Source organism: Portunus trituberculatus, chromosome 12 (genome assembly GCF_017591435.1).
Source record: "Portunus trituberculatus isolate SZX2019 chromosome 12, ASM1759143v1, whole genome shotgun sequence".
Taxonomy (NCBI): domain Eukaryota; kingdom Metazoa; phylum Arthropoda; class Malacostraca; order Decapoda; family Portunidae; genus Portunus; species Portunus trituberculatus.
Genome location: NC_059266.1, coordinates 4,300,539 through 4,328,038, shown reverse-complemented (window position 1 = coordinate 4,328,038; position 27,500 = coordinate 4,300,539). Strand labels below are relative to the sequence as shown.

Genomic DNA, 27,500 nt, shown 5'->3' with positions numbered 1-27,500 from the left:
AACACACACACACACACACACACACACACACACACACACGGACTGTCCACTGCGGGGCGAGCTGTAACTGTCCTGCAGCAAGAGGGAGGGATGTTTGGTGCGTGGCAGACCTCAGCCTCGCCTTTATGTCCACCGGGCCATGTAAACCCTTAGCCGTGAACAGTGAAGGTGAGGCTGACCATCGCTACTCCAGCACGTGACCCTCAAGCCAGCAGTGGATGGGTGCACACACACACACACACACACACACACACACACACACACACACACACACACACACACACACACCGCGTAGTGTAGTCGTTAGCACACATGGCTCACAGCCGAGAAGGCCCGGGTTTGAGTCCCGGGCGCGGCGAGGCAAATGGGCAAGCCTCTTTTTTTATGCAGGAGAGGCAACTGGCCAAAAGCAACAAAAATATGGAGAAAAAAAAGGTCCACTTGGTTGCCAATTCCCTTAAAAGTCAAGTGAGTTAACCAAAATTCAGGGAAAAATGTCTTGAGACCTCCCTCTTAAAAGAAGTCAAGTCGTAGAAAGATGGAAATATAGAAGCAGGCAGAGAGTTCCAGAGTTTACCAGAGAAAGGCATGAATAACTGAGAATAATGGTTAACTCTTGCATTAGAGAGTTGGACAGAATAGGGATGAGAGGAAGAAGAAAACCTTGTGCAGCGAGGCCACAGGAGGAGGGGAGGCATGCAGTTTACAAGATCAGTAGAGTAGTTATCATGAAAATGACGATAAAAGATAGAGATGCAACATTTCGGCGATGAGAAAGAGGCTAAAGAGTCAGTCAGAGGAGGGGGAGTTGATGTGTAGCCCCTGTTCACCTAGCAGCGAGTAGGTACGGGATGTAACTCGAGGGGTTGTGGCCTCGCTTTCCCAGTGTGTGGAGTGAGTTGTGGTCTCAGTCCTACCCGAAGATCGATCTGAGTTCTGAGCTTGCTCCGTAATGGGGAAGGCTGGCTGGGTGACCAGCAGACGACCGTGGTGAATTATACACACACACACACACACACACACACACACACACACACACACACACACACACACACACACACACACACCCCTGGAGGGGACAGATACGTGTAAGCAGGTACATGAGAGCGTCACTTAACAATCTCACTACCTGGCTGTGTACTAATTATCCTCTCTTCTAAGTGTCATCACCTTGGCTGGCTAATTAGGGACTCTGTGACCTTACTTTTAATCTCCCTTCCCTTCCTTTCCTGCAGGTGAACCTAGTAAACTTCTCTCCTTCTCTCTATTCCCTCCTGCTTCACTTGTTACAAAATAAACGTGTTTGAACCATGAAAAAAAGAACACAAGTATTTTTCTTAGGTACAAAAATGAAAAACGAGAAATACAAGGAGAAATCAATACCATGAACACTTTCCTTGCGGTATAATCAGGTGTTCAAAGGTGAAAAATCCATGAAATGTGAGGCTGGGAAGGAACGAAAGGTGAGGGGAGAAAGAAGGAAGGAAGGAGGACTGAAAGATAAGACTAACAAGGGAGTGAGAATATAGGGATTGGAATAACGAACAGGGAGACGGAGAGGGGACACGAGTATAAGAATGGTGGAGAGTATAAGGAATGGTATAATGAAAGATGAGGGCAGAGAAAGGAAGGAGGAAGGAAGATGGGACAAAAACCGGAAGGCAAAGAAGGATAATGAGGGAAGCGAAAAGAGGGAAAAAGGAAAAGGCGAGTAATATAGGTAAAGGAAGGAAAGAGTAAAAAGAGAAGTAAAAGATACGGAGGGAAAAGGAGAATGAAAGCAAAGGAGGGAAAGGAAGAGTATGTAAGGAAATACGGAGAGACGAAGATAACGTAATAGAATTGAATTATAGAGAAAAAAGAAATGTGAAATTCAAGCAGATAAATGTTTAAGGAAAGAGGAAAGGCAGAAATATGAGAGGGTGGGAAAGAATGCTCATTGAAGGAAAAACTTTGAATATATATATATATATATATATATATATATATATATATATATATATATATATATATATATATATATATATATATATATATATGAAATAAAAAAAGATGTAATAGAGAGAACAGGAATAATGTTAAGGAAGAGTGGAGAAAGAAAGAGAGAATGAGCAAGAGATAAATCCAAAAGCAAAAAATAAAACATAAAAGAAAATGACAAATAAAGAGAAAAAGCAAAAGAGGATTAAAGAAAAAGAGAATAAGAAATAGAGGGATAAAACGAAAGAAAAGAGTGATAAGAAGATTACACACTAAGAAAATATAAAGAAACACACACACACACACACACACACACACACACACACACACACACACACACACACACACACACACACACACACACACCAAAAATAAAATTCAATCAATCAATCAAATAAATAAGAATCCTCATAACTAATATTACAAAAGAAGAAAATCTGGATTATTTTTGAGTCTTTACTTTGGCAACGTTGGAAATACAGCCCGGTAAGAAAGACAAAGTTCCCTCTTGGTCTGAACAGGCAGGAAGGGAAGGAAAGGGAGGAAGGGGAAGGAGACGTGATTTAAAGTTAGGATATGTAAAATAAATGGAGGAAGAGAGAAGACAGGATAATGGGGATAAGGAAATGGAAGGAAAGAAAAAAAAATGGAGGGTGTTAGAGAAGGAAAAATATACCTAGAAATGGGAAATTAAAAAATGGGGAAACAGGAAGAAAAGATGAGATACGGAAAACAATAAAAAAGGAAATTAAAGGGGATGATAGAAGCACGAGAAAGGGAAGATATAAAAAGGTAGAAGGGAAAACGAAGGGAAAGAGGATGATAAGAGTAAGAGGAAGGGAAAGTGAGAAAGGAAGAGGAAGGAAAAAGAAAGAAAAACTGAGAAAGGAGGAAAGGGAATTGATGGAGATGGTGAAGGAAAGGATTAATACTACTGCTGACTATGATTTGGCCTTTGACGAGCTCAGAGTCTCCTTGTAACTCTTCCTCTAAGAGAGAGAGAGAGAGAGAGAGAGAGAGAGAGAGAGAGAGAATGTACTTACTACCACTACTACTATTACTACTGTGCAAAGTGGGTGGTAGGGAAACACAAGCTGATGCAAGGTAGTGTATTCTTTAACGTTTCGTTTACACAACCATCTTAAGAGAGAATGAGTTACAGACGGGTGGCATGGCAATACATATACACAGAAGCCACACGTCTGTAACTCAGTCTTCCAGAAGATGGTCATATAACCGAAACGTTATAGAATATTGTACATACCTTGCACCAGCTTGCGTTTCCCACACACTCTATACATTTGTCTAGATATACACACTATTACTACTACTACTACTATTACTATTACTACTAATACTATCGTTACTACTGCTATCTGTTACTTCAGAAAAGGTAAAGTATCCTAAATAACCTTATAAGGACCAAAACGACTGATGATGTTTTGTGACACTACTACTACTACTACTACTACTACTACTACTACTACTACTACTAATAATAATAATAATAATAATACTCCTTTATGTTCTCCTCCTCCTCCTCCTCCTCCTCCTCCTCATTTCTAGTACTGCTACTACTACTAATACTATTATCACTAGTTACTATTACTACTACTATCACTACTACTACTGCTGCTGCTGCTGCTCCTGGTGCTGTTACTACTACTACTACTACTACTACTACTACTACTACTACTACCACCACCACCACCACTACCACCACCACCACTACTATTACCAACATCACCATCACCATCTTCATTACCAGCCAAAGCCACCATCATCACAACTAACACCATTATCACTAATCCACCACCAATCCAGCCACCACCGTCACCACCATCACCATCGCTGAGTCAAATCGCACCGTTACCTCCACTTAAGAACACTGACAAAGGTAATGGATGGTGTGATTGTCGTTTTAAATGCCCCATCATTCTCATCTTCGTTCGCTTCCCTTCATTCTCGCCTCTGAAACGGAGACTGATTGCTATCGTTACTGCTTTTAATTAGGCAAGGAATCGCTCGCATCGCCCCAGGAACATCCCGTTAAATAACCCAGATTCTTGAGTGGTAATTAAATATCTCTCGAGTGGCAGGAAGAGCAGCTGTCTGTCTGAAGCAACAAGGAGGAGATGAGGGAAGGAGAGTCTGCACAGAGAAGGGAAAGGGGAAGATGGTAAAGGAAATGCAGGAAAGAAAGAAGGAAAAGAAAAAAATGTGGGAGGAAAAGAGTTCAGCGAGAAGAGGGAAAAAAAGAAAGATGGTAAAGGAAATAGAGGAAGGAAAGGAGGAAAAGAAGGAAAGGGTGAGAAGAAAAGTTTGGAGAGAGGAGGGAAGGAAAAGTGAGGGGAAAGAGAGAATATGGTAAAGGAAATATAGGGAGAAAGGGAGGAAAAGTGGGAAGAGGTGGGAAGAAAAGAGTTTAGAAAGTTTAGAAAGAGGAGGCAAAGAAAAAGAAGGAAAAGAGGGAAGATGGTAAAGGAAACATGGGGGGAAAGAAGAAAACGGGAGGAGGAAAAGTAGGAATGAAAATATTTAGAAAGAGGATGGTAGGAAAAAAGGAAAAGAGAAAAGAGTTAGGAGAGAAAGAAAATGTGAATAGAGAAAAGAAGGGCAGAAAGGAAAAGAGGTAAAACAATAAGAAAAAAACAATAAAAGGAAGAAGAAAATAAGAAAAAATGGAAGAAAACAAACTGTCCGGAGCAGATGAGAGAAGAGGAAGGAAGGAAAGAAGGAAATGAGAGGACAGAAGGAAAATGAGATGAAGGAAGGAGTATGAAAGAAGAAAAGAGATATAAAAGAGAGAAAATGAGAAGAGGGAAAAAGAAGAGTAAATAATATAAATGGAGGGAATAAAAGATGAATTAAAGAAAGTGAAGAGAAGAATGGGAGGGAGGGAGGGTAGGAGAGGGAGGGAAAAGGAAATGAAGGGAGGAGATGCAAGAGAAACAGGGAAAGGGAGAAAGAAAAAAATAAGTGATTCAAATTTAATGGAAAAAGACGGAAAACACAGAAGGGAAAAGGAAGGAAAGAACAAGAAAAAAAGAAGGACATGACGAAATTGCATGATCGTAAGAAAAAGAGAGAAAAAGGAATAAAATGGAGATTGCTAAGAAAAAAGAGAGAGAAGAGAGAGGATAGAATATTAAAAAAGGAAAGTGAGAGAAAGGAAAGAAGAGAAATAGAATGATGAACAAGAAAAGTTAAGAGCTGCCTATCAGGAAGAGAGAGAGAGAGAGAGAGAGAGAGAGAGAGAGAGAGAGAGAGAGAGAGAGAGAGAGAGAGAGAGAGAGAGAGAGAGAGAGAGAGAGAGAGAGAGAGAGAGAAAGCAGAGAACTGAGAAATACAACCATACAGACAAACAAACAGACAGACAGACAGACAGACAGTGGACAGACAGTGGAATGCAAGAGGTAAGAGAACGGGATACAAAATACAGAAAGAAAAAGAACAAATGAAAAAGGGGAAGTGGGAGGGAAGCTGAGGAAGAGATGGAGAGGAAAAAAAAGAGGAAAAAGAGTGGACTGAGAAGAGAAAAAAATGAGACATCGATGAAGGAGGGAGGAAAGGAGAGAAAGAGATGGAAGTCCGTTGGGAGAGATGGAGGTAAATGGCGGACAAGGAGAGGAAAAGGTGGAAAAATAGGTGCAGGGAGGGAGAGATGGGAAGGATGAAAAGATGGGAGTGGCGAGGGTGGAGGGAAGGAAAGAAGGAAGGGAGAGAGATGGGAGGATGGAGGTAATGAAAGGTTAGGGAGAGATAGAGGATTGGTGAGGCGAGGGAGACAGTGAGGGATGAGAGGTGGGAGAGGGGGGGAGTGCCAGGAGAAAGTAAGTAAGAGTGATGAGGGAATAAGTACCTGACACACCTATTTTGTGGCGTAATCAGTACAGGTGTTCCAGGTAATTAGGTAATATTAATGGACTAATTAAGGTTATTCTCAACACGGTAATTTCATCTTTTTAACAAGGAAGACTCAACTTTAACGGAACTATTTATTTTGATTACTGCGATTTATATTGGAGAAATAACTTGGCTTTTAATGTAAGTGCCTTTACTTATTGATGATTCAGCTGACTCATTAACAAACACCACTGACTCCTGTCCGTGGATTGGTTTAAACGCAGCGGTTTATTATTCAACACACGGTACCTTTACGCAAGCAATTACTCATTCCGCACTTCACGCTTCTGGTAACATTAAACAACATCACACTACTGGATTACGCTATCATTAAAACTACCAGAGCGATTTGCTGTGCTGTCAATGCTGGCGACATTGCGAATAAATCCAGGGCCTGCAGCAGAAGTAAAAGCAGTAAAGACACTCACAACGAAGGCATTAACCTCACATAACAAACATACATGATTGTATTATATCGACATCCAAGAGCGAAAGGCAAAGGTGTTGCACTGACAATAGAGATATTTACTTTATATGTATATGTTAGCAGTTATGGCTATGTAAAAAAGAGCCTGTCTAAAACTACGAAAAGCACACCAAAGGCATTCACTTTACATAATCTAAACTGACATTTCTGCCGCGGTTAAGGCACATAAAAATAAAAAGAAAAAACTATGACGTTTGATCAGATATGAATAACAACTAGAATACAAAGGAAAAATATGAAATTTTTCGAACGTAGTATATAATTATTTTCTTCCGACACAATAAACAATTAGAAACAGAAATATGAAAAAAATGCTGTAAAGAAAGAAATAAACGACCTGCTTTACATAACACATATCAACATTCCTGGCAGCGTTATGAAAATGTCCATGAATTAAATGCACTGTTAAAAACACATAAAGCGCGGAAATAAAGAGAAAATCGCAGCAGGAAGGAGAGGCAGGCACGCAGTGACGCCAAGTTAGAGGCAGCCAGTGATGAGTGTCAACTAATTGGAATAACTTGTTGGATTGAGTAAATTACGTTATTAAAAGGATAATTAGCGTGCACTGTTAGGGATCGATTGCTAGGCTGTGATTGGTAGTTTCGAATTATTAGTTCAGGTGTTTCATAAGGGACAAATTTGATTAACTTCGGACAGGTAATTATTGACACGCGTGGCTTGTTTATTCTCTCTCTCTCTCTCTCTCTCTCTCTCTCTCTCTCTCTCTCTCTCTCTCTCTCTCTCTCTCTCTCTCATAATGTAATTTTAAGGTATTTATCTGCATATTTTATTCATCTATTTACTGTTAATAGTTTATTTATTCTATTAATTAATTTTAATAAGCGGTGAGAGACATTTTGCGGTGAAGATTGACGACTTTCAACATAATATACCATGCCGGTTCACAGGACACTCAGACAGACACTCCAGCACTCTCGGGAAAACAAGCTTTCACGGTAAACTCGATCTCGTCATTTTCAGGTCCCAGTCTCCTCCACACATTGTTCACCTTTTTAAAGGGATAAAACTTTTTTGTGTCATCTCTCCACATAAGTTTTATATCGGCTCTACTTTCTTTTCACGATGACTAGAAGTGTTCTTTATAATAATACATTCAAATGCTACTAAGCTATGCGCAAATACTAGAGAAGCTTGCGACGCCGGATCTGGATTGAATCTTACATGTGTTACTGCCCGCCCGTAACATACTCCACTACCATCACCTCCTCCGCTTGCTACCTCGTTCGCCACCTCTCCACCTCCCCTTCCACGTTACCGTCTCATGAACCTTCCACGGCACCGTCTCATGAACCCTCCACGTCACCGTCTCATGAAGCCCGCTACTGTCCCGAAGTTGGATTCACGCGGCCCCATTCGACTCAACCGGAAGTGTTAAGCCAGCTCTTGGCTTTCTGGATGTCAGTCGAGGTCCAGGCCTCAACCAGTGAACACAACGCCTTCTTGGACTACCGTGGGATCTACCTCACCCAGCACTTCACCACTGCGACATCTCATAAGTATCACTTCTCCTCGTCCGTTTTTTCTTCACATTGCCTCCATATAGGATTAGTATTATTGTTAGGTATTAAGTTGGGTTCTTTATTGTTGTATTTATTTTTGTTATATGTATGTGTATGTCAGTTTCGTGTTATCTGTGTCAGTTTCATGTTTCATGTTATGTCAGTTTCATCATTGGGTTATTAAAATAAATTATATTGCCCCTTTGCATTTCCTCACCAGTTGAACCTGCAGTGTTTTTTTTTATTGTTCACTGGCTACCCGATGCCAATCTTACCTGTTTAACCGGTGAACGTAACATGTCTGAAACATTAATTCAGCATATGGCGTTATCGTGTGAGCTGCGTACCTGGATATTTGATTAACGCTTTGGATTATGACATTCTTAGCAACAAAAACGCAACCGTTTGTATAAGGATTTACACATTCAACTATACGTTTCCATCGCTACACCTCACCTCTGATGCACGGCAAATACTAAGCGCATAAGAGAAACAGCAAAACCTACCACTATGTGTTGTCAATGGTAAATATCTACACAACATGAACTCTGTATATGATATCTGTAAACCTGAACACTATAACCTAGCAATAATAGGAAATCTAGTTCTTTTCAGTTGTTGCATCACCACAACCGTCACACCTACCAAGCCACGTGAACTCAACACTGCTTATCGATACACAATAAGACGCCTTCACACTGTCCATTCGCTGCACCACAATAACTACAACAGTTACATTTCACACCCAGACCATAAATAACTATCACACAACAATAATCTTTACACATTCTGTATTCTGCCACCTTAACTAACGGAGCTATCACACAACAATGAACGTGGGACTATCCGCCCGCTGCCCCATAATTGATTCGCCACTAGACAACAACGAAAGCCCCATACCACTTTTAATCCATCATAATCACGTCACCTCAACTCTTCCTTACTATAAACCCTTTGACGAACACTACCTCAAGGCGCATCGCACTACAGCCCCACAGCAACACTCTTCTTAACACTGGAGGGCCTCTTGCATAAGGCCGTATCTCATGCATTGTAACTCTAGACCCCCTCCTGTCTTATAAGGTCATGCAAGCCAGACGCTGTATTAACGATGGATGTGTCCGTGCATAAGAAAACGAAGGATGAATACTCGTTAATGGAAAAGAGCACTGCACTACGACACTCCTCTAAAGTAGACTGCACATACACTCACACACACACTCACACACACACTCAAACACACTCACACACTCTCACTCACACACACTCACTCACACACTCTCACTCAGACACACACACTGCACACACTCACTCACTCACTCTCTCTCACACTCTCACACACACACACACACACACTCTCTCACACACACACTCTCTCTCACACACACTCTCTCTCACACACACACTCTCTCTCACACACACACTCTCTCACACACACACTCTCTCACACACACACTCTCACACACACACACACTCTCTCACACACACACACACTCTCTCACACACACACACACTCTCTCACACACACACACACTCTCTCACACACACACACACTCTCACACACTCTCTCACACACACACACACACTCTCTCTCACACACACACACACTCTCTCTCACACACACACACACTCTCTCTCACTCTCACACACACACACTCTCTCTCACTCACACACACACACTCTCACTCACTCACACACACACACACACACACACACACTCACACACACACACTCACACTCTCACACACACACTCTCACTCACTCGCTCACACACACACTCTCTCTCACACACACACACACACACACACACTCTCTCACACACACACTCTCTCTCACACACACACTCTCTCTCTCACACACACACACACACACTCTCTCTCTCTCTCTTTCTCAATGCCACCTTTCGCCCACAGACCCGCCCCGGCTGCAGCTTCGCCCTGGTCATAGTCTCACACTGAGCCACATCAAGGAAGGCGATGACGTGTATTTCGAGTGTGAAGTTCATGCCAACCCACCTGTCGAGAGCGTCAGGTGGTTCTTAAAGGTGAGCTCAAGTGTTCTTTCTCTCACCTGGCTGTCTTTGTTTCTATTCTATTGTGTTCTGTATTAATCTCTCTCTCTCTCTCTCGCTCTGTCACCTCAACATTCATCTATTCATCATCAATAGCAATGTGTCGTTATTCTTTATTCTACGCACAATATTTTTGCCTTTCCCACTATCTTTCACTATCTTATTCAATTGTTTTCCTTCCTTAGCCTCGTTACAAGGTGTGCTCTTCCTCTCTCACTCTCTCTCCTTCCTGCGTACCATTTTTCCTTCCTTTGACATACGTTCTTCCTGTCATCTTTCATTTTTACTATGCCCAGTTCCCTTCATCCTTCCTTTCCCCGTTATTCCGCTTGTCTTCTCAGTCTTTCCTCCAGGTTTATTTCCTCCCTCTATCCCTTCCTCTCTATTTCTCTCCCCATATCGATTTCTTCCCACTCTGCCCCCAACTGGCCCACAGCACTACCTTACCTGCGCAAAAAAGGTAGAAAACTCAGGTAATCTATAAATATGAATGCATTAATTTCTCGTTATTTCCCCATCAGGGCGGGGGAAGAAGGGTGGGAAGTTTGGCATTAAGCCGCTAAAAGGAGAGGGAGACAAGATGAAAAGAGGCTTAGAAACTTGCATCATCAGACGCCATTATGATGAGCCACTAACGCCAGTACAAACCCTCTTCCACCCGCCATCAACACCGCACCGTTTTGTTCCTGTTGTTTTCCTGCCATAAACGTGTCTTTCCCTCTCTTTCTTCTCGGTCTGCGTCGTAAACACTCGTAGGTCCTGAGCGGCTGGAAGAGATACAGTAATGGCTCGCTTGATGACGTAAATGTGGGTCGTGTTGTAGCTTTTTTTTTTTTTTCAGGGCATTTTTTTTTTTTTTTTTGCTTCTGCTCCTTCATGCGTCTGATCTGTTCTTATTAGTATTTCTTCGTTAGTGACTTTTTTTTATATTCTCTTTTCTTTACCTTGTTTCTGTCTGTCTCTCTCTCTCTCTCTCTCTCTCTCTCTCTCTCTCTCTCTCTCTCTCTCTCTCTCTCTCTCTCTCTCTCACACATTTGTGGTATTCCCTTTGTGTGTGTGTGTGTTTTAATTTCTCCAGTCTGGTTTGTTCTCTATTCATCATTGGTTGTTTTTCTGCTCGGTTATACCTACATATCTTTATGTTTCCCAGTCTTCCTCCTTTCTTTCTCCTTCCATTATCGTATTGCTGTACTTTTCTGGAATCGGATCCGCTTTTGGGCATGGTCTCAGTCTTCCTTTGTTCTCCATTCATTATTCTGTCGTTCATTTTTAGCGCGTTGGATCCGCTTCTGAAGCCTCTCTTTCGTCGTCTATTCGTTCCTCTTTTTTAGCACTATGTAAAGCAGGATTCGCTTTTGTATACACATTCTTAAGTCTTCCTCTGATATCCCTCCTGCAGTCTTTTGTTTATTGAGCTGACTTGAGCGGCGACACTGCTCACTCCACACCGCTCTGCCATTCACTGTAATAGTCTTGGGTTGCGCTGGATATTTCTCTCAGCACTTCCTTTCACTTAGTTATCTTGTCCCTTCTGTATTTCTACTTGATAGTCATATATTTTCACGTGTCCCTCCCGAAAGTTTCTTACCATGCCATACACTCACAGATTCTCAGTTCTCACATATTTTTCCCCTCACTCCATTAATTTTTAGCTGATTTCTCGGACATTCACACTTTAGCTGTTTCTTTTCGAACCATTTATTCTTCCACAAATTTTCTCAAGCCGTTCACTGGTAATTGCAAGTTTCCTCTCAGCCATAGTTAGTTAGTTTATTATTGACCACATAAAATGTACAGTAATCTTTACAGTAAATACAAAATGGGTATTGGTCCAACACAATTATAATAGTATCCGGTACGTTCCTTTAATAAAATATCTGCTATAGGACTAAGCATCAGAGCATAATACAACAGCTGATTAAAATAAACCGAACTGAATGATTTAATTATATAATTTTAAGTAAAACATTGTAACCTAACAAAGTAAAAAGGAAAAGCCAACACAACTCAACTAAAGTAAAACCATTATTACACAAATATTTTTCACTGAGCAATCGACTCCTAACCATAGAATTTCACCCAGCCATTCAGTGATAACCAACAGAATCCGGGACTATTTTATGCAAGCAAACAGTCGCTGGGTTATGTGGGAGCCCGTCCCTCATAACGCTGACTATAATATCGCCGTAATTAAAAGTATGCTGTTAATAACGTCACTGTGTTCTAGGGTATCACTTAATTGCAGGGTGTAGTAATGATTGCGATACGATGTGAATGTTATGGTAATTATTGTTTAAGTATTCAATAACAACCAGGCTGGCTCAAACATTGCTCTGCACACACAAAAAATACCTTTCCCTTTAGTGAGTTTCTTTTTTTTTTCCGACTAACTGTCATGCGAGCTCACTTTTTTCCGTTCGTTCATTTTTTCTTTTTTTTCTTTTTTTCTTTAGCCCTCACTGACACGACACAATGTTTACTTTTCTTGATCGAGTGGAAGAAAATAAGCCGTCGGAAAAGTTATATTACTTTTGCCAAACTTTACATATGGTATTACTGGAATCCTTTTTCTTACTTTTTCTTTTTTTTTTCTTTACATCATGCAAAAAAAAAAGTGTGTGTGTGTGTGTGTGTGTGTGTGTGTGTGTGTGTGTGTGTGTGTGTGTGTGTGTTGTGGGTGGCTCCTACACAGTGACAATATTTACTTTCCTTGATCGACTGGTACAAAATAAACCGTTGGCGAGCATACATTATTCTTAAAACTTTGTAAACGTACGGGATTACTCAGCTGCAAATTTCCTTAGCTAACCGACATTCAGGGCAATTTTCCTTCTTTCCTCCAGTGACAATATTTACTCTTCTTGATAGTGAGGGAAATAAGCTGATGAAAACTTACATTCCCTTTAAAATTTTACATTTCGTATTACAGATGCTCAAATATTTGTCTTTTCTCCGGCCAAGCACCGTGTAAAGTATTCTTTTTCTTTTTTGAGCTGCACGCAGTGACAGTTTATTTGTCTAATCGAAAGGGAAAAAATTAACCGTAACGGAACCTCCACCATCAAAGATTTACATATTGTACTATCAAGCAACATCCGAAACAGTCTTCACTCTTTTTCTACCACAGTGATAATATTTACTCTTCTTGATAGAGCGGGAGAAAATAAAGCGTTGAAGAATTGCAGTTCTTACAAAGGAACGAGCAATATAACAGTTTCGAGTTTCTCAATCAATCATCATGTAAAGCCGTTCTATTTTTTTATTTTTCCTGGAGACATTGTATCTACTCTTCTTTGGCAGCGTGGTGGAAAATAAGACGAGGACGAATCCACTGTATTCTTACAAGGTACGTTTCCACATTTTCTAACCAACCGTCATAGAAAACAAAACAAAAGGAAAAATATTTTCTTCGCTTTTTCTCTCAGCAAGACACACTATTTAATCTTCGAGATGAAGTAAGAGAAAAATAAAACGCTGATGTATTTCCACTATTCTCACTTGATAGCGTACGTCATTCTTAAGTTACGAATTCTGCCAACAAACAAATACAATTTTTTTTCTTCTTTATTTTGTGATCTTGTCTACAAACACAACATTTGCTTTCCTCGACAGCGAGAGACAAAACACAGCCTAGAGGGATATGCACAATAGCCACACAGGAAAATATACCACTACTGAGTTGGCCTTGCATTGGTCGATAACCTGAGGGAAGCTGGCTGCTGCTGCTGCTGCTGCTGCTGCATTACAAGGGTGAGGTTGGGCCGCCTACCACTCCACGTACCTAAGCCTGAACCTCCCAGCCCACGGGTACCGCTTTCCCGCTTAATGGAGATACGATCCGCTTCTAATCGCCTTCGAACCTCTGCGATCTGATACTTTTCCTCATACTTTACTTGATTATACGGGTTACGATCCTTCTTTAATGGTGTTGGAGACGAATGATTGCCAGCCACGTGCGTTGGTCTGCATATTTGCCCGCCGCTGAACGTAATGGGTGTTCCGAAGGTATGAAAGAATCAGGCGCGTAACGTGTTCTGTTCACATGATTTGATGTGTGTGTGTGTGTGTGTGTGTGTGTGTGTGTGTGAACTTAAGTGGGGCTAATAGCATATACGTGCAGCACCTCAAACCATAAATAAGCAGAAGGAAGTAACTTGCACGAAAACATGGGCAGCCACTCTGTGCACGAACCTCTGTGTCTGTGTCTGTGTCTGTGTGTGTGTGTGTGTGTGTGTTATTTTGGCCTCCAACGTTTTTGCACCTACGTTTTTCTGTCAATCTATTCACTTATATATTTATCTACTCATCAATCCCATTATCTACTCATCAATCCCATTATATAACAACATATCTATCTATCTACTTTACCCGTCTATCTGTATATATTAATCTCTGAGAATGTCTTAACTATCTACGCCTCGTCCATCTGTCTATACCAGAGTGTTTTAAAAGGTTGCCATCGTACCACTGCATAAGTCTCTCTCTCTCTCTCTCTCTCTCTCTCTCTCTCTCTCTCTCTCTCTCAATCTACACATCAATCTTTAGTTCATTTCTCTATCCAAACATCTACCTTTTTATTTATCTATCAACGTGTCTATTTACCTGTCTATCTACAAAAAGACATAAATAAGGAACCAAAGAAGTATAAATCCTCTTAAGTACATAAACACACAAATACATTACACACAAAGAGTACGTATATGTATCTGGCTGTCACATCCGTCTGCCCTGCCAATCACAATCACATAAGAGAACCCAACGACTGTGTGTGTTTCAGGGGCAAGAACTGGAGCAGAATGTGTCGGCTGGGATCATCGTAGCGAACCGAAGTCTGGTTCTCCAAGGGGTGGGGCGGCGCTCCTCAGGGGACTACGTGTGCAAAGCAGCCAACCCCAGGGGCGAGACAACCTCCAACCCGCTGCATCTGAACGTTAAGTGTAGGTATCTGTGTGTGCGTGTGCGTGTGTGTGTGTGTGTGAGGTTAATATGTGCGTATTAAAAGGGAAGACTCGGCTATCATATTAAATTACTTGACATGTAGTTCAATGACGAGAGAGAGAGAGGTAAAAATATCGTCGTTACCACCACCACTCTCTCTCTCTCTCTCTCTCTCTCTCTCTCTCTCTCTCTCTCGTACACTCAACCACTAAAGAGGCTGCAAACCTGGTAGTTTCCGTGCCGTATCGTGAAGGTGAGACTCTTGCTACCCTCCCTCTCCTCTCCCTCTCAACCTCACCTGTCCCCCTCACACTCACTCACACCGTCACAAGAACCCGGAGAAAGAGAGTAAAGAGGAGGAGGAGGAGGAGGGTAAGGCAGTGAGAGGGTAGATACTAGATAGCCGCAGGTAAGAGAGGTAAGAGAAGAAAGGTAAAAAGAGTTGGATCCCATGAAAGGAAAGTGAGGTGAAGTAGCAAAGGGGGCCGGAGATAAGGTCTTGGGGAGGCAGTTCACGGGGACAGATTAGATGGTGGGATGGAGATCGGGAAGGGTGTATCTAGTGGCTGATTGTGTTAATGGGCAATGCTGGAGAAAGTTTTGTAGTGGTGGTGGTGGTGGTGATAGTGTAGTAGTAGTAGTAGTAGTAGTAGTAGCAGCAGCAGCAGGAAGGGTATATTATTGCACCATTACAAACACACACTAAGGTCAGAATAAAGACGTCAGTGCGTCACTTATACCTCCCTCCCTTCCATTTCCTCCCGCCCAGCCTTCCTTCCTCGCTGCCTCCCTGCCCATTTCCTCCTTTCCTTCCTTACCTCGTCTCCAGGTGATGTCCGCTACAACCAAGGAAACGAAACACCTACCTTAAAAAGAAAATCCTTCAGGAGACACACACACACACACACACACACACACACACACACACACACACACACACACACACACACACACGTCTCTTGTCTTTGTTAAGCTTTACTCCATTATCCCATTACATCAGTAGTCTTCCTTTGTGGCTTTGTAGGCGCGTAAAGGCGAATTTTCAGCGTTATGTAATATCAAATGAGCTTGCAACAGAGAGCATGCAACACCCACTCCCCTCCCGTCCCCTGGCCCTCTCATTCTTCTCCTTTGATGCTGTAAAGGTCCACGGCTTCTGAAGATCCTTTATATGCGAGATTTCACAATACTTGAAAGAGTGTCACGACAGTGGAAGGAGAGAGAAGACGGAGGAGAAGAGGTAAAGGGAGAAGAAAGAGAATAACAGCAAGGACGATGAGGAAAGTGAGACGAGCATAAACATAAACACAAGAAAAACACACAAGCTTTATTTTAGAGGACTGTTTTACCTATTGCGAATATAAGTACAGAGCAGATGACTCCAGGAAAGAAATGCTACACTATAATAAGATGGAAATCAAAACGCCATTGCCACGCCTTCCCGGTAGTGGACACTCAACAACTTCAGTGAAGCGGCATTTTAGGAGCAAACCTGAACTGATTTTACCTGCAGTTTGTTATGACCGCGGATGATATATAAGTGAAGGATTAGAGTCGTCACGCATGTCCAATATTTTTTTTTTTTTCGGTAGGAGAAGCAATTACTTTTGTGGTAACGGTGACATATCTAAACACTCCGTTAAGTTAGCAAACCTCTTCATGTCTGTTAACTTAAGGTTGTTTTGTCTTGTTTTTATTTTTTTTTATGTCGACTAATTGTAAAGTAATCTTCTGCTTAAAATCTATCAAATCCTTTAAATATTATCAGTAATTCTATTGGATTATCACAGATCCTCCGTTTTGAAAGGTTAATTGGAATTTATGCATTAGACCACCTCTTAATTTAAGTTATAGTATGTTGCTCTTTTCTGGCGTTTGTTTATTAGTTCATTTATCCAATTGCATATTTCACTTTATTTAATTTGTTTATGTATTCATTTATTCATTCCATCAATCAATTGTTTTAATACGAAAGGAAAAACAAAACTAAAGAGTTATATAACTCTAACAAAACCCTTTCTGATATATTTTGAAAGGCACGTCCGGCAGAGTCAATCAGTTTGATGGCAGTTTTAACAGCCTCTGAAAAGTGTTGACTGGGCTCTAGATGGCCCGGTATTAAGAACAAAGGAGGAGGAGGAGGAGGAGGAGGAGGAGAAGGAGGAGGAGGAGGAGGAGGAGGAGGAGGAGGAGGAGGAGGAGAAGGAGGAGGAGGAGGAGGAGAAGGAGAAGGAGAAGAAAGAGAAGAAGGAGAAAGAGGAGGAGGAAGAGGAGGAGGAGGAAGCAGATTGAGAGCAAAGACTGTATTAAGAGAGACGATGACGGAAAGCAAGAGGAGGAGGAGGAGGAGAAGAAGCAGAATAAGAACAAAGACGGCATTAAGAAACACGATGATAGTAAAGTGGGAGGAAGAAGAAGAAGAAGAAGAGAAGGAGAAGGAGGAGGAGGAGAACGAGAAACAAGAAGAAGAAGAAAATACGAAGAATGTACCAAGATCGTAACACGCCTGTCGTTCTTCAAGGCAACGTTCCCTTTGAGTTCGTTATTTTTTTTCTGGAACCCTCAAGAAGTGATGATACGGCCTTTGACACTCTGAAGGAGGGGAGAGAGAGGTGAATGAAGGATGAGGGAAAGGGGACGGTGGAAGGAGAGAGGATGGCACGGAGGGAAGGATAAGAAGAGAGAGGATGTAAGGATTATAAAGAAAAGGAAATAAAAGGAGAGAAAAAAAGAGAGAGGGTGAGAGAGAGAGAGAGAGAGAGAGAGAGAGAGAGAGAGAGAGAGAGAGAGAGAGAGAGAGAGAGAGAGAGAGAGAGAGAGAGAGAGAGAGAGAGAGAGAGAGAGAGAGAGAGAGAGAGAGAGAGAGAGAGAGAGAGAGAGAGAGAGAGAGAGAGAGAGAGAGAGAGAGAGAGAGAGAGAGAGAGAGAGAGAGAGAGAGAGAGAGAGAGAGAGAGAGAGAGAGAGAGAGAGAGAGAGAGAGAGAGAGAGAGAGAGAGAGAGAGAGAGAGAGAGAGAGAGAGAGAGAGAGAGCGCGCGCGTTAGGGTATATGAGCCACGAAGGAAAGGAGCGAAGATAAATAAGAGTGGGTACGAAATATCAGATGCAGGAGGAGGAGGAGGAGGAGGAGGAGGAGGAGGTAAAGACTGTCATCTGTATCACCGTCACTTCCGCGGCGAGTAACAGTGGCGTCCTTTACACCACCTCGCGTCACTTTCCTCTTTATCCTCCCCTCCCCCCCTAAGGAATTTACTGGCCAAGATTGAGTTCTGAAATTGAGAGAGAGAGAGAGAGAGAGAGAGAGAGAGAGAGAGAGAGAGAGAGAGAGAGAGAGAGAGAGAGAGAGTAGATCGCGGTGCCTCTGTTCGCCCACGAACCTCTCCTCAGACCACATCAGGAGATTGGAGAAAAAAGAAAACTAAGAGGAAGTGCAGCAGGACGCGAGGAAGGTGTCCAGCGAAGGACTGAGGACTCACCAGGCCACCAAGCAGACACAAAAGCGAGCCAAGGCAAAAGTGTGTGAGTACTGCTCACGGAAAGGACACACTTCTGCTACTTGCCACGCCAGAACTGACGATTTACGTCAGGAGCGTCTCATACAGCGGCTCCTTACGGTGGAAAGACACACAGCCACACCCTTCCCACCTGCAGCGCCTCAGCCCGCCCACCACCTCACTTCATTTCAGTCCTTACCACAACCTCGCCCACTCCTTCCTCAGCCTGGTATCTGGAATCAGAGCCAGGGGCGGCAGTGGACCACTCCTCTTCACCAGTACCAGCAGTCGGCCGCGGACCCTAACCACCACCTCGGACTAGCAGGCCTCGCTCACTACCATCCCTCACCATGGTACAGCCAGCTTGCCCCGCCGCCAACTAAAGGTCGTCTCTAGCAACGTCCGTGGTCTCCGGACTAACCTTGCAGACTTATACCACAACTGTGTGCAACGACACAATGCAGACGTTGTTGTGGTGACAGAGACATGGCTGAACAGTGAGGTGGAGCCCACGTATGGCAGGATGCAGGGCTTCACCCACTGGGTGAGGAGGGACCGACAGGAGCGAACAGGAGGTGGAGTGGCTGTCTGCTTCAAGGAAGGAATGCAGGCCCAGCTACTCGACATAGACACGCCTCCACTGATGGAGATGATGTACTTCCGAGTAACGCTGGCAGACCGCTCAGCCCTCTTACTGTGTGCCCTGTATCGCCCCCCGCGACAAGGGCCTGACTCACTCCTGTACCTGACTGAGACTTTAGACAACCTGATGATGGCACACAGCTGCAGCCACGTGCTGATTGTGGGGGATCTCAATCACCACCTGGAAAGAGACGCCTACGAGAATCTCCTGGAGGTGCAGGGTCTGACAGATCATGTCACCTTCCCCACACATGAACGAGGAGGGACATTAGACCCTGTCATCTCAGACTACCAGGAGGACAAGCTTCAGTGTCATCAGCTGGGGCTCGTGGGCAGCTCTGATCATCACGCTGTACTGACACAGCTGGAAGTGGGCGTGGCTCGGGACGAGGCCACCACCCGCACCATCTGGCTGTGGAACAAAGCAGACTGGGCTTCCCTGCGCCGCGACCTGACCCACACCCCATGGGCCACTCTGCTACAGGGAGGAGCAGAGAGTGAAGCACTTGCACTCACCTCTCACCTTCTCGCCCTCCAGAGACGCCACGTCCCACACAGGGAATACACCACCAGACCGACGGATCAGCCATGGTTTGGCTACCGTTGCCGTGTTGCTGCTGAGGCAAAGTATGCTGCCTGGCTCCGCTACAAGAGGAACCCGACTCGGCGCAACAAGGACTTGCATAGGGCTGCATGCAGGAGGATGGTGGTAACCAGCAAGTGGGCCTTAAAAAAGTGGGAGGAAAGCCTGCGCCGGAAACTGTGTGGCACTGGCGTAGGAAACAAAACTTGGTGGTCCCTTGTTAAGGACAAACAGGAACTGGCCACCAAGAATCCATCCCTCCCTCAGCAAGCAGGACGGTACTGTCGCCACCAGCAGTAAGGAGAGGGCACAGTTGCTGGCTTCCTTGTTTGCTGGAAAAATGAAGGTGGGGAATCCACAGCAGCCACCGCCTCAGCTGGTCCAGCAATGTGAGAAGACTGTCACCATGGTGGAGGTGACGCATCAGCAGGTGAAGCGATTATTGCGGGGCTGGACACACAGAAAGCTACCGGCCCTGATGACATCAGCCCGCACCTGCTGAAGCGATGCTCCCAGGAACTGGCTGCCCCTCTCACCCAAGTCTTCACAACTTGTGTACGGGAAAACGTCTGGCCTTCAGTGTGGAAGGAGGCTCGAGTAGTTCCGTACACAAAAAGCTCAGGACGGACCCAAAAAACTACAGACCCATATCCCTGTTGTCAGTGGTGGGTAAAGTGTTTGAGAGGGTCGTGGCAGAGGTGGTGTGTAGCCATCTCAAGGACAATGCCCTCCTCTCAGACCAACAGTTTGGGTTCAGACCTGGAAGGTCAACCTCCGACCTAATGATGCTTCTCACCAGGCAGTGGCAGGACGCCCTCGACGACGGCAAGGACACTATAGTGGTTGCTTTGGACATAGCTGGAGCTTTTGATAAAGTATGGCACAACGGATTACTGGAAAAGCTTCGTGCTAAAGGCATCCAGGGTGGCTTGCTACGACTCCTGGGAAATTACCTGCAGGACAGAAGCCTCAAGGTGGTTGTCAACGGGCAAACATCTGAGTCCCTGCCTGTGGAGGCATCAGTGCCACAGGGTTCAATTCTTGGCCCACTCCTGTGGAATATCTACGTGGATGATCTTCTCCAGCTACTGCCAGGAGTCAAGGCCTATGCTGATGACTGCACCCTCTCCTATACCTATCCACGCCAGGACAGTGGGCGGGCTGCTGAGGCCATCAATCAGCAGCTACGAGTGATAGAGGAGTGGGGTGCTCGCTGGCAAGTGACATTCGCGCCGGAGAAGACACAGGCAATGGTTGTCTCTCGGTCCCCAGCCGCCATGGCAGCAATGGCAGGAAAGTTGTCTTTTGGCGCTGCTGCTCTCCCACTCCAAGATGACGTCAAGATACTTGGAGTGGAGGTGGATCGAGGGCTGAGGTTTGACAGCCATGTCAAATCCATTGCCAAGAAAGCCTCTCACAGGATCTCCGCTCTCAGAAGGATCGCCAGTTTCCTCGACAGGAAGGGAGACTGCTGCTGTACAAGGCACAGGTGCGGCCCCACCTTGAGTACGCAGCTCTCTCCTGGATGTCCTGTGCCGCCACACACAGAAGGAGACTGGACAGCATCCAACGCCGCGCCATACGGCTAGTAGATGCTGCAATACCACCTCACCCAGAGCCTGAGCGTCCCTTGATTCACTGGAACACCGCAGAGATGTGGCGGCAATCGTAGTGTTCCATAAGGCACAGGTGCAAAGAGTGCCACATCTGGCAGGGCTGCGTCATCCTCTGAGAGTCACCGCACGGAGCACGAGAACGGTGCTCAATGGTGGTGACGCCGTAGAGGTGCCGCGATCCCACGGGTGTCAGCATCAACGCACCTTCGCAGGACGCGTCTCCAGGATGTGGAACTTGTTCACGGCCGCGGTGCCTCACGTCCAGGAGATGAACACACACAGTGTCAAACTGATGGCACATAAGTGGAGACAGACACTGCCAACTCCTCTGACACTCTTTGTGACGTGACACTCAGTGTAGTGCAGTGCGTGAATAGTGCTAGTGAAGTGAAAAGAACAGTGCTCCATTTACATGCTGACCATCTTGTATATTTTCTATTTTTAAGTCTTGTAAATATTGTAGAGAAATAGATTGTAGTACCCTTAGAATAGGTAGCACACGACAGTGCGCCTTTGGGTACATGTTCTTCTGTATAAATTATGTTTAAATAAAAAAAAAAAAAAAAGAGAGAGAGAGAGAGAGAGAGAGAGAGAGAGAGAGAGAGAGAGAGACACACACACACACACACACACACACACACACACACACACAAAGCAAGCATGTACTGAGTAATGCAACAATTACTGCAACCTCTTTTTTCCGTACAGATGCAGAGAAGGAAGGCGCCCCGCCGCCCCCACGAGCGCCACCCGCTGTTACCACTGCCACCCTCCCGGTGAGTACTTTCAACATGCTTCAGCCGCCTGCAGCCGCCGCCGCCGCCGCTGCCACATACTCGCACATCTAGCAGGAGACGTAAGTTCACACGTGCCGAGTGAAATGTTGCTGTGTTTTGGCGGCGGCGGCTGCGGCGGCGGCAGTAGCAGGACAACAGGGCGGTACCTCTGCGGCGCCGACACCTCACAGACACACTCACTGGTGGCTGCGTGGGAGTTGTGCTGCGGGGCGTGAGTCTGGAGTGGCGAAAGTGTCGGCCGAGGCGAAGAGGCACTTTGCATGTTAACGAGGCTGTCTTGGGTGTTGCAGAGCGGCCAGTACGGCGGGACGCAGGGCGCCGTGGCGGCCACAGGCCTCTACATGGATACTTCTGCCAGTGGCCTTGCCGGCAAGACCAACAGGGACAGCGCCAATCCCAGTTACAGCAGCGTGAGCAGCAGTAGCAGCTTCGGCAGCATGGGTGCAGGGCGGGGAGCCCTGAGTCCTGGTGTGGGCAGTGGCCTGGTACTGGCTCAGCAGGAAGGAATGAAGGTCGGCAGCGGGACGCTGCTCAGCCCCGGCATCGAGCCCGTTATAGAGGCGCCACGACCCTGCCACACCTCCGCCTCAGCCGCCACCAGCCCCGCGACGGTGCCCTCCACTGGACCCCTCGAGGCCCGCCGCCTGTCTGGTGTAGGGGCGCCCCTCGGGGAGGTTCAGGGATGGGCAGATCGCGGGGGTACCGGAGGCTTGAGGGGACTGCCTCCCCGCCGACCCTCCAGCTCGGGGATTCACTCTGAAGGGTTCCAGCACAACTTGAGCAGCAGTCGAGAGAGCTGCGTCTAGACGAGGGGGCGGAGCTCCTTCCTCTCCTTACATTCCCACCAATCCCTGCCCTCCCTCTCCCTCATCAAACGTTCCATCTATGCCGCGGGACGGGGAAGGCAAGGTCAGTGGACACAGCTGCCTGCTGTTCTCCCTAGTGATGGCACGGGTGGCACCTCCGTGAATGCCTGGCAATACATACGCCCCGTTCTCCTTCGCTGTCCTCCCCAACTGTTGGTAGCTGCCGCACCTGGCGCGCCTAATGACGCCATACCACTAAGGGACAGGTAGGGCCTCGTTTCACGCCCAAAGAAAAGTGTAAACAGGAGATCAAGGGTGGTACTCCTTATCCCGCTGGATCAACACAGTGCTAAGCTTGTGTACACAAGGTGACGCTGTGCTCCTCCTCACCAGTCCCGTGCCCTTCCCTCCCCACGCCTTCCTTGAGCTGCCTCCTTTTGTCACGTCGTTTTCCTCCTGTAATATCCCTTCCGTCCTCACTCATCCCCTTGCTGGCTCCTCTTACTACATACTGCACCTGCCACCTCTCTCTCTCTCTCTCTCTCTCTCTCTCTCTCTCTCTCTCTCTCTCTCTCTCTCTCTCTCTCTCTCTCTCTCTCTCTCTCTCTCTCTCTCTCTCTCTCTCTCTCTCTCTCTCTCTCTCTCTCTCTCTCTCTCTCTCTCTCTCTCTCTCTCTCTCTCTCTCTCTCTCTCTCTCTCTCTCTCTCTCTCTCTCTCTCTCTCTCTCTCTCTCTCTCTCTCTCTCTCTCTCTCTCTCTCTCTCTCTCTCTCTCTCTCTCTCTCTCTCTCTCTCTCTCTCTCTCTCTCTCTCTCTCTCTTTGTTTCCAGGACTTTTCGCTTTCAATTTCCTTTCGTAATATTCATCCTCTTCTTTTTTTTTTTTCATTCTTCCTCAACCCTCTTCCTCTTGTTTCTCCTTCCCACTTTTTGTAATGGTCGATATTCTTTTTTATTTTGTGGACTCTCTCTCTCTCTCTCTCTCTCTCTCTCTCTCTCTCTCTCTCTCTCTCTCTCTCTCTCTCTCTCTCTCTCTCTCTCTCTCTCTCTTAAGTGTGTGTGTATAAATAAGAAAAAAAAAAATGAACATATATTTTTTCTGTTCTATTTTTTATTATATTCAACTTATTCTTAGTTTTTTTTCAACCTCCTCCTCTTCTTCTTCTTGCAGCTCAATTGTTCCAATCCTACAATCTTTATATAAAACTTTTAGATTTTTTTCTTGTGCTCTCTTTATCATCTCGTTCTTCTTTCTACCACGCCTTCCTCCTTTCCCCCCCCATTTCTTTTTTTTTCTAAGCAGCTCTTTTCTTTCTCACCTCCTCATCCTCGTCCTCCTCTGCCACATAATAAAGCAAAACCCACAATGTACCCCAACACACGGAGGATCTGCTGAGATGACCCAAGTTTTCATATTTTGAGGAATATTCGCTGGAGAGAGAGACACAAAGTAGCGAAAATGGAAGGGGGGGAAAAATATATATATTGCATCAGGTCATGTGTGTGTGTGTGTGTGTGTGTGTGTGTGTGTAGGTGTGGGTGTGGGTGTGTGTATATACTGCTCTGTACGTTTACATGTCTAAATCACAATGAATATTTACACTAATGTATATGTGAATAGGGCGGTTGGCCTTTCAATGTGTATGTACGTGTTAGAGTGTAAATATGTATATAGGTGTGTGTGTGTGTGTGTGTGTGTGTGTGTGTGTGTGTGTGTGTGTGTGTGTGTGTGTGTGTGTGTGTGTGTGTGTGTGTGTGTGTGTGTGTGTGTGTGTGTGTGTGTGTGTGTGAACATTTAATTTCACGCAAGACAAGAGAGAAAGAGAGAGACAGTGATAATCGGATTGAGAATACGACAGCCAAAGAATAAACAAAACTCTCTCTCTCTCTCTCTCTCTCTCTCTCTCTCTCTCTCTCTCTCTCTCTCTCTCTCTCTCTCTCTCTCTCTCTCTCTCTTTCTACCCCTACTCTTTCATTCCAGTCATTCCCACTATCTCCTTTCCACACACACACACACACACACACACACACACACACACACACACACACACACACACACACACCACACAGACACCACAAGGGCGGGCCACAAAACCCAGCAAACACGCTCGCTCCCCGCCACATGACGAGCGGCACACGTATGCAAAAAACCTGTGTTGTTCTGAAAGTAACCTGACACATTCCCGCAGACGCAGAAAAGTCGCCTGGAGGAGGAAAGGCGAGGCTAACACAGGTAGCAGTAAGAGGGACACAGGAATTTCATACTCATTTCGTGTTTTCTTCCTATTTTTTTCCTTCTTTTTTTCTCCTTTTCCCCACTACACGGCTTGCGACGGAGAAAGTTTGCGGCGTGGTGTGAAAAAGGAAGGGGAGGTTAGAAAAGAGAAAGAGAAAGAGAGAGAGAAACGGAGGGAGGAAAAGTGAGAAGAAACGTCATGCGAAAGAAGAGAAAAAAAGATGGTAAGGAGTAGCGACCGAGGAGACACAGAAAAGAAACGGGAAAAGGTGTAAGAGCCAGACTTAAAATACAGGCGAAACGGGGAGGAAGAAATGCGGAGAGGACGTGTGAACAAAGAGGGGGGAAGAGAAGGAGGAGGATAAGAGTGAAAGAGAAAGACAAGAAAGAGAAAGTGAACGTACCATCCTTATGTTATTGACTTAGAATGCAACGAGAAAAAAGAGAAAAAGTGAGAATTGAAGGAAAATCTAAAAAAAAAAATGTAAGAAATGTTTTCCTTACCTTCAATGATCAAAGATGAATAGAAACCCGCACTGGAATAAAGAAAATTGTCTTTATTACATCACACTGCAAAAAAAATAATGACAGAAAAAAAAAAAAAAACCTGAAAATACACAAAAACACATTAAAAGAAAATGTGGGAAAGGTAAACGTCTTGTGTCACTCCCGTTAAATATAACTCTCTCTCTCTCTCTCTCTCTCTCTCTCTCTCTCTCTCTCTCTCTCTCTCTCTCTCTCTCTCTCTCTCTCTCTCTCTCTCTGTTACCAAGAACGCGGAATGACAACCGGCACATGAGGGAAAACACACACACACACACACACACACACACACACACACACACACACACACACACACACACACACACACACACACACACACACAAGAACACTCTGTACTACTCTGACATCCCCAGGGGGCCTTTCAGAGTACACAGGGCGCCCTAGGGAGAGTGAGTATCGTATGTATGACTTAAAATTTATCCCGGGGCGCAAAGTATTCTTCCCAGAGTGTGTATGTCTGTATGTATGCCTGTGTGTTTTGTCTGCCTCCAATTTCGTCTGTTTATTGTTCGGCATTAAAGCATTATTCTCCTTGTGTTTGTTCTTCTGTCGGTAAATTAGTTTATTTATTTCAATTTTTATCTTCTAATGGTTTTTGTCCATGCGACTGTTTCTTCTGTTTATATTTTCATTTTTGTTTTCTATCTACCTTTAGTTAACATATTCTCTCTCTCTCTCTCTCTCTCTCTCTCTCTCTCTCTCTCTCTCTCTCTCTCTCTCTCTCTCTCTCTCTCTCTCTTATATGTACCCTAACAAAAAGTAACGCTTTCTTAAGACCTCTCTGATGAAACACACAATTCAAGAGCATGTACATAAAATACAGAAAATAATGGAAAGAAGGAATAAACAATGCACGCTACTTCAACAATACTCCACACAAAACTGAGAAGCAACCAGGAAAAAAAAAAGACGAACACTTGAAACCATAACTTAGGAGGCAGTGACATCAAACTTCACTTAGGAGGGATGAAGAAGTGCCTCGTTACTTATGCTCTCACCCCAAGAAGGAGATGAAGTGCCTAGCCTTCCACGTAATAAATAATGGATGTCATAATTCTGTACATTTTTTAGTTCATTGAGTAACAAATCTATAAAAGACGTTAGTTCAAGTATTATACGCCATAATATACACTTTAAAAGAAGATAAGCACAGCAGTTTATACTAAAAATAATACTGAAAGGGGTAAAAACGAAAGAGCATGATAACTTCTGAAATATAACAAGAACGTAAAATACAAAGCTAGTAAAATACAAGAAAAAACCAAACGAGAGTGAATGACAAAATGGCGGTCATGATTTAGTCGATGTCGCAGCGAAAAAAAAGTTACAATATAATAGAAAATGTCAATAAACTACAGAACGTACTGAAAATCACATAATCAAGAAATTTTATAAAAAAAAAAAAAGGCGACAAACAACAAAAAAAGTAAAAACACACCATAAAGTCGCTGAATACTGTCAGATGCTTGACTTAAACACGCCTTCCTGTTAACCTGCCTGATATACTGTGTTCTGTTGGTCAATATACCCCACAAAACAACATGGCACAATGAAAAATACTCTAGTTTACGAGGAACGACTGAAAAGAATTGTAACATCACACAAAAACGCTGTGAAATAAATTAATTATCCACTAAAAGAATGAACAATTTTTCTGAATAAAATACATTAACAACAAAAAAAAAAAAAAAATTCTCAGTTAAAGAAAGATTAACAAAACATAAGGTTAAAAAATATAACACATATTTAAAACAACAGAAACAGAGAAAGACAAAGAGAGAGAGAGAGACAGAATAAGAAAGAAAAAAATATAATGACGGTACTTTCATTCTCCAACTATTCTTGACCTATTTTCAAGTACC

The 27,500-nt window shown here is 44.3% G+C and overlaps 2 protein-coding genes across 2 annotated transcripts in view; both read left to right on the top strand.

Annotated features, from left to right (window-relative positions):
• LOC123502612 (synaptogenesis protein syg-2-like) overlaps positions 1-16,065 on the top strand; it is a 307,361-nt gene extending 291,296 nt beyond the window's left edge. Inside the window, exons 9-11 of the mRNA XM_045251777.1 lie at positions 9,810-9,940; positions 14,745-14,908; positions 15,930-16,065. Of these exons, the coding sequence (XP_045107712.1) occupies positions 9,810-9,940; positions 14,745-14,908; positions 15,930-16,065 (431 nt within the window). The remainder of the gene's footprint in view (positions 1-9,809; positions 9,941-14,744; positions 14,909-15,929) is intronic.
• A 5,878-nt stretch (positions 16,066-21,943) lies between these two features.
• On the top strand, positions 21,944-23,423 carry LOC123502726. The gene is made up of 2 exons (XM_045251950.1): positions 21,944-22,014; positions 22,326-23,423. The coding sequence occupies exon 2, from the start codon at positions 22,377-22,379 to the stop codon at positions 22,839-22,841; it is 465 nt and encodes a 154-aa protein (XP_045107885.1). The 5' UTR covers positions 21,944-22,014; positions 22,326-22,376; the 3' UTR covers positions 22,842-23,423.
• The last annotated feature ends 4,077 nt before the right edge of the window (positions 23,424-27,500 follow it).

Excerpts from the sequence above, each read along its gene's own strand:
- LOC123502726 (XM_045251950.1), top strand. The coding sequence starts at position 22,377 with ATGGATACTTCTGCCAGTGGCCTTGCCGGCAAGACCAACAGGGACAGC.